The sequence below is a fragment of the Acartia tonsa genome, chromosome 2 (genome assembly GCF_053477335.1).
Source record: "Acartia tonsa isolate MP-2025a chromosome 2, ASM5347733v1, whole genome shotgun sequence".
NCBI lineage: Eukaryota > Metazoa > Arthropoda > Copepoda > Calanoida > Acartiidae > Acartia > Acartia tonsa.
In genome coordinates, this window is record NC_137261.1 from 52642430 (window position 1) to 52655664 (window position 13235).

General features: G+C 29.5%; 1 protein-coding gene across 1 annotated transcript; it reads left to right on the plus strand.

Moving 5' to 3' along the window:
- The first annotated feature begins 216 nt into the window (after nt 1-216).
- Nucleotides 217-8220, plus strand: LOC145312128 (uncharacterized). Its single transcript, XM_080151269.1, has 7 exons — nt 217-237; nt 3802-3899; nt 4782-4852; nt 6266-6327; nt 6777-6877; nt 7096-7186; nt 8039-8220. Exons 1-6 carry the CDS (start codon nt 224-226, stop codon nt 7158-7160), a joined length of 411 nt encoding a protein of 136 aa, XP_080007395.1. The 5' UTR covers nt 217-223; the 3' UTR covers nt 7161-7186; nt 8039-8220.
- The last annotated feature ends 5015 nt before the right edge of the window (nt 8221-13235 follow it).

Below are 13235 nucleotides of genomic sequence, written 5' to 3' on the forward strand. Positions count from 1 at the left end.
GACGACAATAAACTATATTATGATCGAAGCATTTCTGTAGACAGTACCTATAATATAAGTATATCCTATCTATTACAAATCTAAATTCAAAAGAGTAAATGTTCATATGTACGCCTGTCTTAAATTTTTGTGAAGCTTCGCTTTTATGAATGTTTACATCCTTGTTCTTGTATTGAATAGGTATAAATATAGTCACAAATTCTACACATCTTTCAGAGCAGAAATGATAAGCGCTGGGTAAGCATTAGTTATCATTATTAGTAGCGCAGCTGCTCTATGATTGGGGTATGTCGGTCCGTCTGTATTTAAGTTATATTCTTATATTTTTTTATTACAGTTTATTTAATACTAAAATTATATACTTTAATTAAATTTTATACTTCTGAATGAATTGCCATTATTTTTAAAAACTCTATTTAGACCAATACTTAAATTCTTTATTTTTAGGGCGGCAATTTTCTCTGAATAAAAAATTAAAAGATATTACACAAATTCTTAAATATAAACATTTTTATTGTTTTATAGTTGTGATTTAAATTGATTAAAACTTAATTTAAACAAAGCTTTTTCATAGTTTCTAATCCTTATACTAAAGTAACAGGATGTTTGTCTGTTTGTTTGTCTGTGTGTTTGTACCGAAGGATCTCGCTAACCGCTGAACCGATCGGGTTCTCCTTAACAGGGTAGCTTCTCATAGGTCCTGGGAAGATTTATAACTATTTTCTTGGGGGATGGAACACCCCCAACCCCCCTAAAAATTTAAAATACCCCCTTCCCCCCAAAAAAAATTTAAACTATTTTTTAACTAAAATTAAAAATTATAGGGGGCATACCCCCCCCCAAAAAAAAAGGAATTGAGTTATCAAATTCGACTCTCCCCTCCTCAAGTGCCCTAGAGGCCTCTAGGGGCGTAACCGCTAGTTTCATATAAAGTAAAGCACAATTTGCTATTGTTGGGAAGGTTGTCGGAAAGTTGATTTGTTTGAATCTCGGACCTAAAAACTGGTTTCCATTAAACATTAATGTTTACCTCTTGCTATGTCAGAAAAGTAACAACACTATTTAGAAATTGATATTTGTAATTATTATATCTTATAGTTTTAAACTGACACAATATATTGACCAATACTATAATGTAATCTAAATAGGGTTCCAGGACAAACGTAGGATTGACAAACGACGTAGTGTTCAAACGCAAGATTGTCTAAAATATTAAGTTTTTCTATACAGGTTAGGTTAGGTAAATATATGAATATACAAATAAGCCCCCGCAGGGTTTTAGAAATTTAAAAAGCCTATAATATGGTTTTAAATATGTTAGGTAAGGTTAAGTGTCCACTCCGACGTTTGTCACTCCTGCGTTTGTCATAGATACCTTTAACCACGTTTTCTCAAGCCAGGAAGGAATTTGTCATGTCCAGAAATAAAACATTGTACAGGATTTTACTCAACCCATGACGCAAGCTGGGATATTGAAATTAAACTCAACAAGGACAACATCCATAAGAGGCCAGGCTGATATAAAAATGCAATAAACATATGGACAACATGAGTATATTGGTCAGCTATTCAATATTCAGAATATTCTTTACAAAAATGTCGAAAAAATACATCTTGATAAAAAATTTATATTCTACAGAAAGACTGATGGACGAAGAAAAGTAAAGAGTAAATGTTAAATGATCAATAAAACTATAACATAATTAACATTAACTCACATTTATTTTTATTTTCCATGAGTTTTAGAGCATTACTGACCGTCCGACTGCCCAAGTGAGTTAAATAGTAAAGTCACATATCTAAATATCAAATATATACCGTCCATCTTTAATAAAAGCCAAGATTTTTTTTTTAAAGGATAAATTGAAACTGGCGCTTTGAATTATAGAGTTGCTTCGCTACTATGAAAAAATATAGAAGAAAGCAGGAAGTCTATGGAATTAGAAAACTTTGAATCAATACCAAAATCTCGTGATTTCATTTTTAGCCAGTTTTGTCTACGAAAATAATAGATTTACAAAAGATGGTTATAGCATAAATGGTAATGTTAAAAATTGAGATTAAGTACAATGTTTTCAGAGTTTCAATTAAGTCTTTATCTATAATACAAAGTAGAATGGTGTTTGTCTGTCAGTCTGTCCGTTTGTTTGTTTGTACTTTAAGATCTCACTTACCCTGGAGGCTAGTAGTAACATGAATGTACTTGTGTGTCCTTAAAGATATCATAAACGGCTGACTGATAATTTACAAATTTCAGGAAGGTTTAATAATAATCGAAGAAAATGATGTATAAAAATATTATGCTACTTTTCCTAGTAATTGTTCTAATGCGACGCTCAACTTTTTCCCTTTATCTATTTTGTACGCATAATAGAAAAGCGTACAGCCATGATATAAGCATTATACATTTCATAATGTATCTTTTTACCTAAACTAAAGTATAGTTTTTAAAGGTTTATCATTTACATATCAGAGGTAAATTCTTATAAAACTTTTGCCCCACTAAAATTAGTAAGGCAAACTAAAAATTTAGAGGGGATAATTTTGCCTCACTAAAATTTTAGTGGGGCAAACGTTTTTTTTAAGAATTCACCTCAGAAGGGATGGGATATTGAAATTTTTTCCAAAATTATACCACTTGTTGGATATATAACCATTGAGGATTTTATTAAATCTTCATTAAGTTGTATAAATTTCCAGAGTCAAAACATTTCCACCAATAATTTTAATCTACAGAACGGGTTATCATCATCAAATCATTTGGAATTATCATATCCCTTAAGATCCCAGACTTTTTAGATATTGTGTATTAAACTATTTTATTTAGATTTCTGAGGTTATTATTTGTATTTGGATTAGTTAGTTGAACTATATCAAATGCTCTCCTGAGAACAAACTATTAAATTATTAAATAGATTTCTGATGTTATGATATTTGTATTTGGATTAGTTATTTAAACTGTATCAAAGGCTTTCCTTAGATCAAACTATTTTATTATCAATTAGATTTTTAATGTTATAATTTGCATTTGGACTAGTTATTTAAACTGTATCAAAGGCTTTCCTTAGATCAAACTATTTTATTTTTAATGTTATAATTTGTATTTGGACTAGTTGGTTAAACTTTATCAAGGCTCTCTTTAGATCAAACTATTTTATTATCATTTAGATTTCTGATGTTATTATTTGTACTTGGTTTAATTAGTTGAACTATGTCAAATGCTCTCCTTAGATTAAACTATTCTATTATCATTTAGATTTCTGAGGTTATTATTTGTAATTGGGTTAGTTAGTTGCACTATATCAATTACTCTTTTTAGATCAAACTATTATCTATAATACAAAATAGCTTGATGTCTGTCTGTCCATCTGTCAGTCCCTTAGGATCTAGGTAACCACTGAACCGATCGGATTCTACTCTTCAGTGGTCCTGTGGTGGTTCTAGGCCATTTTCTTGGGGGTGGCCATTTTCTGAGGTTATTTATTGTTTTTGGATTATTTAGTTGCACTACACCAAATTCTCTCCTTGGATTAAACTATTTTATTATCATTTAGATTTTTGAGGTTATTATTTGTAGTTTGAATAGTTAGTTATACTGTATCAAAGGCTTTCTTTAGATAAAGCTATTTTATAATTTTATAGATATCTGAGGAATGTAATTTTGATTTTATAGTTAGTTATACGTTAGCAAAGGCATTCCTTAGATCAAACTATTTCATTATCATTTAGATTTCTGAGGTTATCTATTGTATTTGGATTTCTATATCAAATGCTCTTTAAATGAACTAACTTATTTTTTAGATTTTTGAGGTTATTATTTGCACTTGGATTAGTTACTTGTGGAGTGTCTCATGTTCTTCCAAGATCAAACTATGCGCAACAAGAAACAAAGGATGCAGGTAACATGAAGGGAGGGAGGAGACGTTGGACTATAAATTGTACTAGTCCCCAACGTTTTATACGCACTAAAGCCTTTTGTTGTACATACAATGCTTAAAATTTTTAACCAATAATTTTAATTTGCTGAATGGTTATATTGTTAATTGTAATTTGTGGTGTAAATATTATTGAAAACGTTTTAAAAAAATGAGTTCCTTATTATAATTTCTGGGTATAAAATATCATAAAGTTAAAAAAAGTAGGCTTATATTAGTCAATTGACGTAAATATTGATCAAATATGTAATTTTGCTAATCATCTAGATTTATATGTTTAATTAAGAAAAAAATCATCATATTTGATATTAAAATATTAGTAGATCCTAAATAATAATAATTTATAATACTTTAAAGAAAAATGTAACAATAAATTTTAACACTACTAAGGTGGATTCTTAAAAGAAATTAGGGTCGCTTAGTGAGGCAAAATTATTTTTGTGAAAAATCCTCCATAATCGCATAAAAATCTACAAAGATTAAATAAAAGCATAAAAGGGTTATCAACATAAGATTTTGGAGGATTTTTTTACAAAAATAATTTAATAATGAGTCTATGTACATGAACTTTCATTCAAATGCCAATAAACTTTGAGGAACTCTTATAAAATCTTTAATGGATTGTTAAGGGGACTTTGTATTTCATATAACACTGGTTTAATTAACAAGATTTGGCATTCATTGTTTGTAAAACTTTCATTTTAGTGATTGGGTTGTACAAACTTGAGCAGTATTAAATCTATTCCACCAATATATAAATTACAGAAGATGAAATTTTGATGCACATTAACTTATTGTCTTTAATTGTATCCCTTGGAATCCCTGATTAATTTATTTACAATTTAGAAGATTTCAATTACATGGTGTATTATCCTGGCGCTCAACCTGCTAAGAATTCTATGAGCTATGGTCTTCAGGTAACAAAATTGTTTTATCCTGATAGTCAACCTAATAAGAATTCTATGAGCTATTGTCTTCATGGAACAAAATTGTTTTACCCTGGCGCTCATTGCTCAACCTGCTAAGAATTCTGTGAACTATGGACTTCAGGTAACAAAACTGTTTCATCCTTGCAGTCAACTGATACGAATTCTTTGCACTATGGTCTTCTGGTAACAAAATTGTTTCATCCTAGCAGTCAACCTGATAAGAATTCTATGATCTATGAACTTCAGGTAACAAAATTGTTTATCCTAGCGGTCAACCTGCTAAGAATTCTATGAGCTATGGACTTTAGGTAACAAAATTGTTTATCCTAGCGGTCAACCTGCTAAGAATTCTATGAGCTATAGACTTCAGGTAACAAAATTGTTTTATCCTGGCGGTCATCCTGCTAAGAATTCTATGAGCTACTGTCTTTATGGAACAAACTTATTTTATCCTGGTGCTCATTGCTCAACCTGCTAAGAATTCTGTGAGCTATGGACTTCAGGTAACAAAACTGTTTCATCCTTGCAGTCAACTGATAAGAATTCTTTGCACTATGGTCATCTGGTAACAAAATTGTTTCATCCTAGCAGTCAACCTGCTAAGAATTCTATGAGTTATTGTCTTCTGGTAACAAAATTGTTTCATTCAGGCAGTCAACCTGATAAGAATTCTATGAGCTATGGTCTTCAAGTAAAAAAATGTTTTATCCTGGCAGTCAACCTGATAGAATTGCTGCTCCACTAATAAGATCAAATGAATTATATATTTAGGGTGGCTCTATTCAGACAATTCTTGCTCCACAAATAAGATCCAACAATATATAATATGTTTAGGGTGGCTCTAAACAGACAATTGCTGCACCACAAATAAGATCCAACAATAAATAATATGTTTAGAGTGGCTCTAATCAGACAATTGCTGATCCACAAATAAGATCCAACAATATATAATATGTTTAGGGTGGCTCTATACAGACAATTGCTGCTCCACAAATAAGATCCAACAATGTATAATTTGTTTAGGGTGGCTCTATACAGACAATTGCTACTTCACAAATAAGATCCAACAATATATGATATGTTTAGGGTGGCTCTAAACAGACAATTGCTGCACCACAAATAAGATCCAATAATATATAATGTGTTTAGGGTGGCTCTATACAGACAATTGCAGCTACAGAAATAAGATCCCATAATATATAGTTTGTTTAGGGAGGCTCTACACAGACAATTGCTGATCCACAAATAAAATCCAATAATATATAATATGTTTAGGGTGGCTCTATACAGACCATTGCTGCTATAGAAATAAGATCCCATAATATATAGTTTGTTTAGGGTGGCTCTATACCGACAATTGCTGCTATAGAAATAAGATCCAATAATATATATTATGTTTAGGGTGGCTCTATACAGACAATTGCTGCTCCACAAATAAGATCCAACAATGGTGAAGTCAGTGGGTAAGTAGTTTTCCTACAAGTGTCCGGTTGAGCAAAGATAACCTAACCTCTTTATTATTGAAGTAAAATGAAAATAAGGAGGAAAGGGGGTATAGTTAGTGACCTAATCTTGTTCATGTACGAAATATACCTAACCTAAGAAAACTAAGAATGTACACAAGTTTTAAAAGTACTATGGCGAGTAACCTCTAAAAGTTATCCGTGGGTATTAAAATAAAAAAAAATACGATTGAAGCCAATTTTGTTGGTTCTGAGGTGCCAAATTTGGGGCCTATTAAAACAGGTTTTAATTCCATTTTTAATATTTGTGGAAAATTGTCTGTAATACAATGCTATACATGATTTTTTCAGTATTGCTGAGAACTGTTTTAATCCAGCGATTTAATTGGTTTCAAAGCCATATTGGAAAGTTTGAATATTTGTAGAACTCGATCACAAAAATGTTTCAGAAAGCCCTTTGTACTTGACTGGAGAGTTGACTATAGAAATCCAATGCTGAGAGGAAAAAGGTTCCAACAACCTAAACAAGTCATCTCAAAACAAATGTTAGGTATGACATTATATTGTTAGAATCCTCCTATCAAACCTAGGACAAAGATTTCAGTAATGATAAGGTAAATTCTTAAAAATGTTTTTTTTCTTCATATGTTTATTTATCTATTTTCTAATTAGTATTAGGGATATCCAAACTTTTCAACCAATAGTTTAATCTTTAAAAATGTATTTCCCAGACCCATACATGTCCTTAAGATCCCTGTTTTTTTTTAGAGAAACTGTGCATGGAGTCATCAGATCCAAATATTTGCAGCATGATCAATGAAGATGATGTCTGAACTAAGTTTTAATCAGAAAAACACAGGTACAATATTTGTTTTGGCAAGTTTTACTGATGGATATAGAATAGTATGTTGATATTATGACAGGGGAAATATTGTCGTCAATTTAATCACTCTAGTTTGCTAACATGAATTTTTTTTTAAAGTTTGTTCATCTAGTATGAGGAGGGGGAGGGGATGGGTAAAGGGGTTGTATTGGGGGATCGTTATTAAGTTCCACTTTATTAGAGTACATGATAATCTGGTGTAAGTTCCAAGTAACAATAAATCCTTTATTATACTTGATGTAATGATATGGTTAATTAAATACTTCACAAAAGTCTAAGTAACATAAAATATAATTTTAACAAGGGGACACTGAATTGTAAATTTCATTAGTACCCAAAGTTTTATGAGCCCAAAATTTTTAGACACTTTATTAATGACTAGCGGCTACGCCCCTAGAGGTCTCTAATTTCTTAATTTAAATTTTAAAAGAAAAATTAAAAAAAAATTTTTTTGGGGGGGGTTGAAATTTTTTTTCTTTTTGGGGGGGTGCCCCCTCCTCATTTTTAATTTTAGTTAAAACAATTTAAATTTTTTTTTAGTGGGGGGGATTTTTCATTTTTTTGGGGGGGGGGTTTGGGGTGTCCCACCCCCCAAAAAAATAGTTATAAATTTCCTGGGACCTATGAGAAGCTACCCTGTTAAGGAGAACCCGATCGGTTCAGCGGTTAGTGAGATCCTTCGGTACAGACACACAGATACACAGACAAACTTTAGTATAAGGATTGAATCAAAACTAGTACTTTGCACCTAATATTTTTTGTCTACAAAAGTAATAATTTTGTTTATCACCAATGGGGATGAATTAAAATAATTTTTGTTTGTTTCAGAATTCTTCGACACTTTGAAGTAGAAGATATATTTACAGAGAACTAATATAAATCTTTCATTTTATTTTAATTTGTAAAATATAATTTAATTTGACTTATTGTACCTCAATGGCTGGGATTAAAAAATATCATTATGTACATATCATATTATCATTGTCAAATATATGTCTATGAAATCAAAAGTTTTTGTGTGGGGTAATTTATTTTAGTACTTTTATATTTTTATAGTAGCAAAGCTACTCTATAATTTTCTTTGTCCGCACGTCTGTATTAATATAGGGAAATAGGATTTTTCTACTTCTAATAAAGCTATTACAATGAAACATTATGTGAAATTGATTTTTATATGGTTAGAAAATTTTTCCGAAACCAAAGGTCGTCTTAGCTTGAAAAAAAATTAAATTTTTTCTTGTGATATATGCTTATTTCTGCATAAGAAGCGAAGCTTTGTCTATTTAAAAAAAAAGTAAATGAATAATACAGTCATTTCCAGTATGGCTTCGAAACCGATTAATTTTCGCTGGGCTTGAATCATGCGGATATTAAATAAAAATATCAAGTTAGTTTCAGATGTGTTAGCCCTGAGGGGCCGAAGGCCCGGGAAATATCGGTTCTTATCTGGCGGATTCGACGCCATATTGGAAATAAATTATTTGTATTACTTATAATACTTAACCCCTCCTAACATTATATAAGGACAGACAAACAAAACACTTTTACAGTAGCTTCGCCAATTAACAAATTAGCCTTAAACAATTATATAATTTTAAAAAAAACAGGATGTCAGTCTATTAATCTATAATCTAAAGTAAAGAGTCGACTTGCACCTGCATCCATTTTTAGTGCCCTATATGGGCGTAGCCACTAATGTAATATATAAGGTTTTTAAGATTATACCTCAAACAGATTAAGTATAATTACTGATATTATCCCTAAAATATACTGTCCTACCATTGCAGGTAATCTAGTCTGTGTATTGGCATATCATTTGTATTGTATGACGTCATTTTTAGTTTAAAAAAAATCAAAAAGATGAAGTATAATTATTACTGATATATTATCCCAGAAATATGAGTAATGTTCAAGTTTTGATTATTTGTGTAAGAAATATTTGAAAAGTCAATTTGAGTTTTATCTAAACAAGTTGGACATTTCATTTCTGTTTATTTACATCAGGGAACTTGAGAACAATTATAATAAACAAAATAACCTCTTTTGTAGAAGTTATCGGTTGAAAAGTTTGAACACTTAAGGTTTGAACCAACCATTCACAATTTAATAAATGTACTTAAAGTTTTAAACAAAAAAAATCCGATTATAAAACTTAGGGTACCATAATAATTTACAGTCCAACGTCTCCTTCCTCCCTGATATACATACACTTGCTTACTTGCTGCAAGAATTAAACAACGTTCTGTCCGTCCATTCATAATATAATTTTGGATAAACATACAATTGATTACCCATTTTTTCTCCTAATTTACGAAGTTGTACGACAGATAACCCAACTATTGCAAAAGCTATTTTTAGCTACTCCGGTGGTCAAAGGGAAAGGATGAAAGGGAAAACAAAGCGATAAATACAGTATACATTCAAAATTTGAATTTTTTAAATTTAGATTTTTTTTTGGAAGTTTGAAGCTTTTTTAGCTAGTAGTAAATATTGAGTTAGGATGAGGGTGAAACGTACAAAATCGGACACCAAGATTCAGCTGGTCTAATTTTGTTTACATTATATTCTAAAACTATTAGGACTATTATATGTGTAAGAAGCTGTATTGTTCGTTAACAAGTTAACAAGGATGACAGTACTCATAAGTTGGCTCATTAAGTTAGGTGTACAAACGCTTTAACCACTAATTGTAATCTACATCAAGGTTTATTTTGTGTTTTCTCATTAAGTTAAGTGTCCAAACGTTTTAACCTTTAATTGTAATCTACATCAAGGTTTATTTTGTGTTTTATAATTAGGTTAAGTGTCCAAACGCTTTTACCACTAATTGTAATCTACAGAAAGGTTGATTTTGTATTTTATCATTAGGTTAAGTGTTCAAAAGCTTTATCCACTAATTGTAACATACAGAAAGGTTAATTTTGTGTTTTATCATTAGGTTAAGTGTCCAAACGTTTTAACCACTAATTGTAATCTACTGAAAGGTTAATTTTGTGTTTCATCATTAAGTTAAGTGTTCAAGTTTGTTCGTTAAGTTAACAAGGATGACAGTACTCGTAAGTTGGCTCAATAAGTTAAGTCTCCAATTTTGTGTTTTATCATTGGAGATGTACATTAATTTATCGGTCATTGTCTAACCCCTTTTTGTTTGTGTTTTAATGAAACCTGCAGAAATAAAATAAATTTTGAATTTTTATTTCAATAGACAGACAAATTTAATTAATAGTACAGAGTTTAGAGATTAAAAATCACAAAGAGAAAACTTGACTTGATAATTAAAAATCACGAAACCTGTCAATAAAAAAAAACAAATGAAGCAGTTAATTTAGGAAACTTGTTGGTGAAAAAGTTTAAACGCTGCAAGTTTGTACAACCCAATTTAGCTTTGATAACCAAACAAATTTTAATTAAACCTTGGATCGTCTGTATAAATTACATTCTAGTGTCCTCTCTCTTTCTGGCAAAAAACAGATGCACATCTTATTGATTTACATAAATTGTTTTATTTCTGATTCTCATAATAAAGTAACAGGATATCTGTATGTCGGTTTGTGCCAAAGGATCTCGCCAACTGCTGAACCGATATAGTTCTCCTTTAAAGGGAACTTTTAATAGGTCCTTGAATGGGGTACCCAGGTTGTTCCTAGTATAGGTAGAATTTTTTTTTGTATTATTTAAATTATACAAAACATACAAAAGTACTATTGTATAATTTTTTTTTAAATTTTGTACAGTAAATTTTTTTTTACAAAGTCCCCTCGTACATGTTGTATCAATTTTGTATACAATAGTACTTTTGTGGTTTTTTTATTTATTAATATATTTTTTTTGTATATGTTGTACACTTTTTTTTTATTTTTGTACTAATACCATTTTCCTGATTGTATATCTTGTATTATTATTTTGTACAATAGTATTAATTTCAAAAATTTGGCCAAACATTTTTTACTTTACTGAATATTTCAATATGTCTCGAAAGTAACAAAAATAATTAGAGTATAATTGGTGGATTTAAAAGAGTTTTTTGTTTCATGCTTATTGTATTTCTTTTTATATACAATAGTACAAAGTTTAGGAAATTTGGTTAAGTCCAATTTTAGAACTTTGCCTAAAAATGAACATAGTATTTATAGTACACTTTTTTTGTGTGATAGTATTCATTTCAAGTTTTTGGACTTTGCTTAAAAATGAACATAGCGTTTATTGTATAATTTTTTTGTATAATAGTATTCATTTTAAAAATGTTTTTAAAGTTCCAATTTTGTAGACTCTAACAAAATCTTAAGAATGTATACAATCGAACAATAAAAAATATACCATAACATAAATTTACATGAGTTCTAAAACTAAGGACGTAGGAAATATTTTAAAAAAAACATTTTTTGAATATCAAAAAGAAATTTTAGAATTTGACAAAAAAATTGTCTAATTCTACAATTTTGATTTTATTTATAAGTACAAAATTTTTTTTTAAGTAAAAAATTTTGGGACTTAATATGTTACTCAATGAAAAAAAACCATAAAAGTACTATTGTAGACAAAAATGATACAACATGTACAAGAAAAAAATTAGGGACTGTACAAAATTACAAAAAAATAATACAATAGTACTTTTGTATAATTTTCATAATACAAAAATAATTCTACCTAATATAGTTCAAATTTTTGCTGCTAGGTGGTTCTCACTTGTTTGAAAAACTTTGTTTTTTTTTGGGTTTTCAATATATATATGGTTGTTTAAAAATGAAATAAGTAAATCTTATTCAAATTGGTTTCTGATTTCATTGTTTTTTTTCAGTATTTTAAAATATTTTATTTTAAATAATTACAAAATCTAAACTATAGACTAAACCTAATCAACTTTAGTATAGCATGGAAAGGATCATAGCCTAGCCATGATAAGAGTATAAACATGAGAATTTCTTCACTGAGTTTCCATTGTAGAAGTAAAAGATGAGAATATCTCATGTACTCTTATCATTATGAATAGTTTAAATCATGGAAATATCTCCCTTAACTATATGATAATTTTTTGAGAAAATATAAGTTTTCTAACCCTTAAAGAACCACATTTGTACTTTTGTATGATTTTCATAATACAAAAAAAAATCTACTTTTACTATGCATTACCTGGGAAATTTTTTTTAATTTTTAGTATACATTTTTTGCTTCTCGTACTAATTTTAATTTGTATTAATTTTTAATGACTCATACTAATTTTCTAACCTACAGAATCACGGCCGAAAAATGGTTTTAGTATATAATATATGTCTCTCGTACTAACAAAATATCTCGTACCCTCGTAAGAATTCTTGCATAACGATGGTATACTATCGTAGATCCCACAAATTTTCTATACTATAGTATAACAAAATTGATACAATTTTAGAGTAAGGCCATGTATACTATTGTAAACAAAGATGTATACTAAAAAAAGGATCCACGTATACAAAGGACCACCTGGGTATTACTATTTTTGGGGAGAGTATCATTATCCTCCTAAGAGAAATCGCCACTAGAAAAAAATTACGCCCCTCCCACACAAAAATAAAAACAAACTCAATTTGAAAATTTATACTTTTTCTATTAAATTCTAAAAAAAATTGCTAGTATTAATATAAAGCTGTTTAGCAAGGCATAACTTGTCCTTCAAATCTAATTTTAATTTGTGAATTTTTCTATGGAAAGTTGCATTATTATGGGGTAATTGATTTTTAAGTTGAACGACACTTATATGTATAGTACTTAGATAGAATAATTTGACGTTCTTTCAATGTAACCACCATGAAAACTTTAAGACTCTTATATCTTTATGTATAGTAAACTTATTGGTGGACAAATAAGGACACTGATAGTTTGAACCAACCAATAAATTAAGAAATGAAAGACCATAATACATGAGGTTTTCAGTCTAATGTATCCTCACTCCCTAATTTTAATCCTTTCAATAAGAGACATAATATTAGTATATTTGCTGAAAAAATTTAACACTAGATACTTGAATTCCTAAAATAATTGAGCCTTT

Excerpts from the sequence above, each read along its gene's own strand:
- LOC145312128 (XM_080151269.1), top strand. Across the intron at positions 4,853-6,265 it reads CTATGAGCTATGGTCTTCAG|GGTGGCTCTATACAGACAAT; the intron begins GTAACAAAATTG and ends TATTATGTTTAG. Across the intron at positions 6,878-7,095 it reads CATCTCAAAACAAATGTTAG|AGAAACTGTGCATGGAGTCA; the intron begins GTATGACATTAT and ends GTTTTTTTTTAG.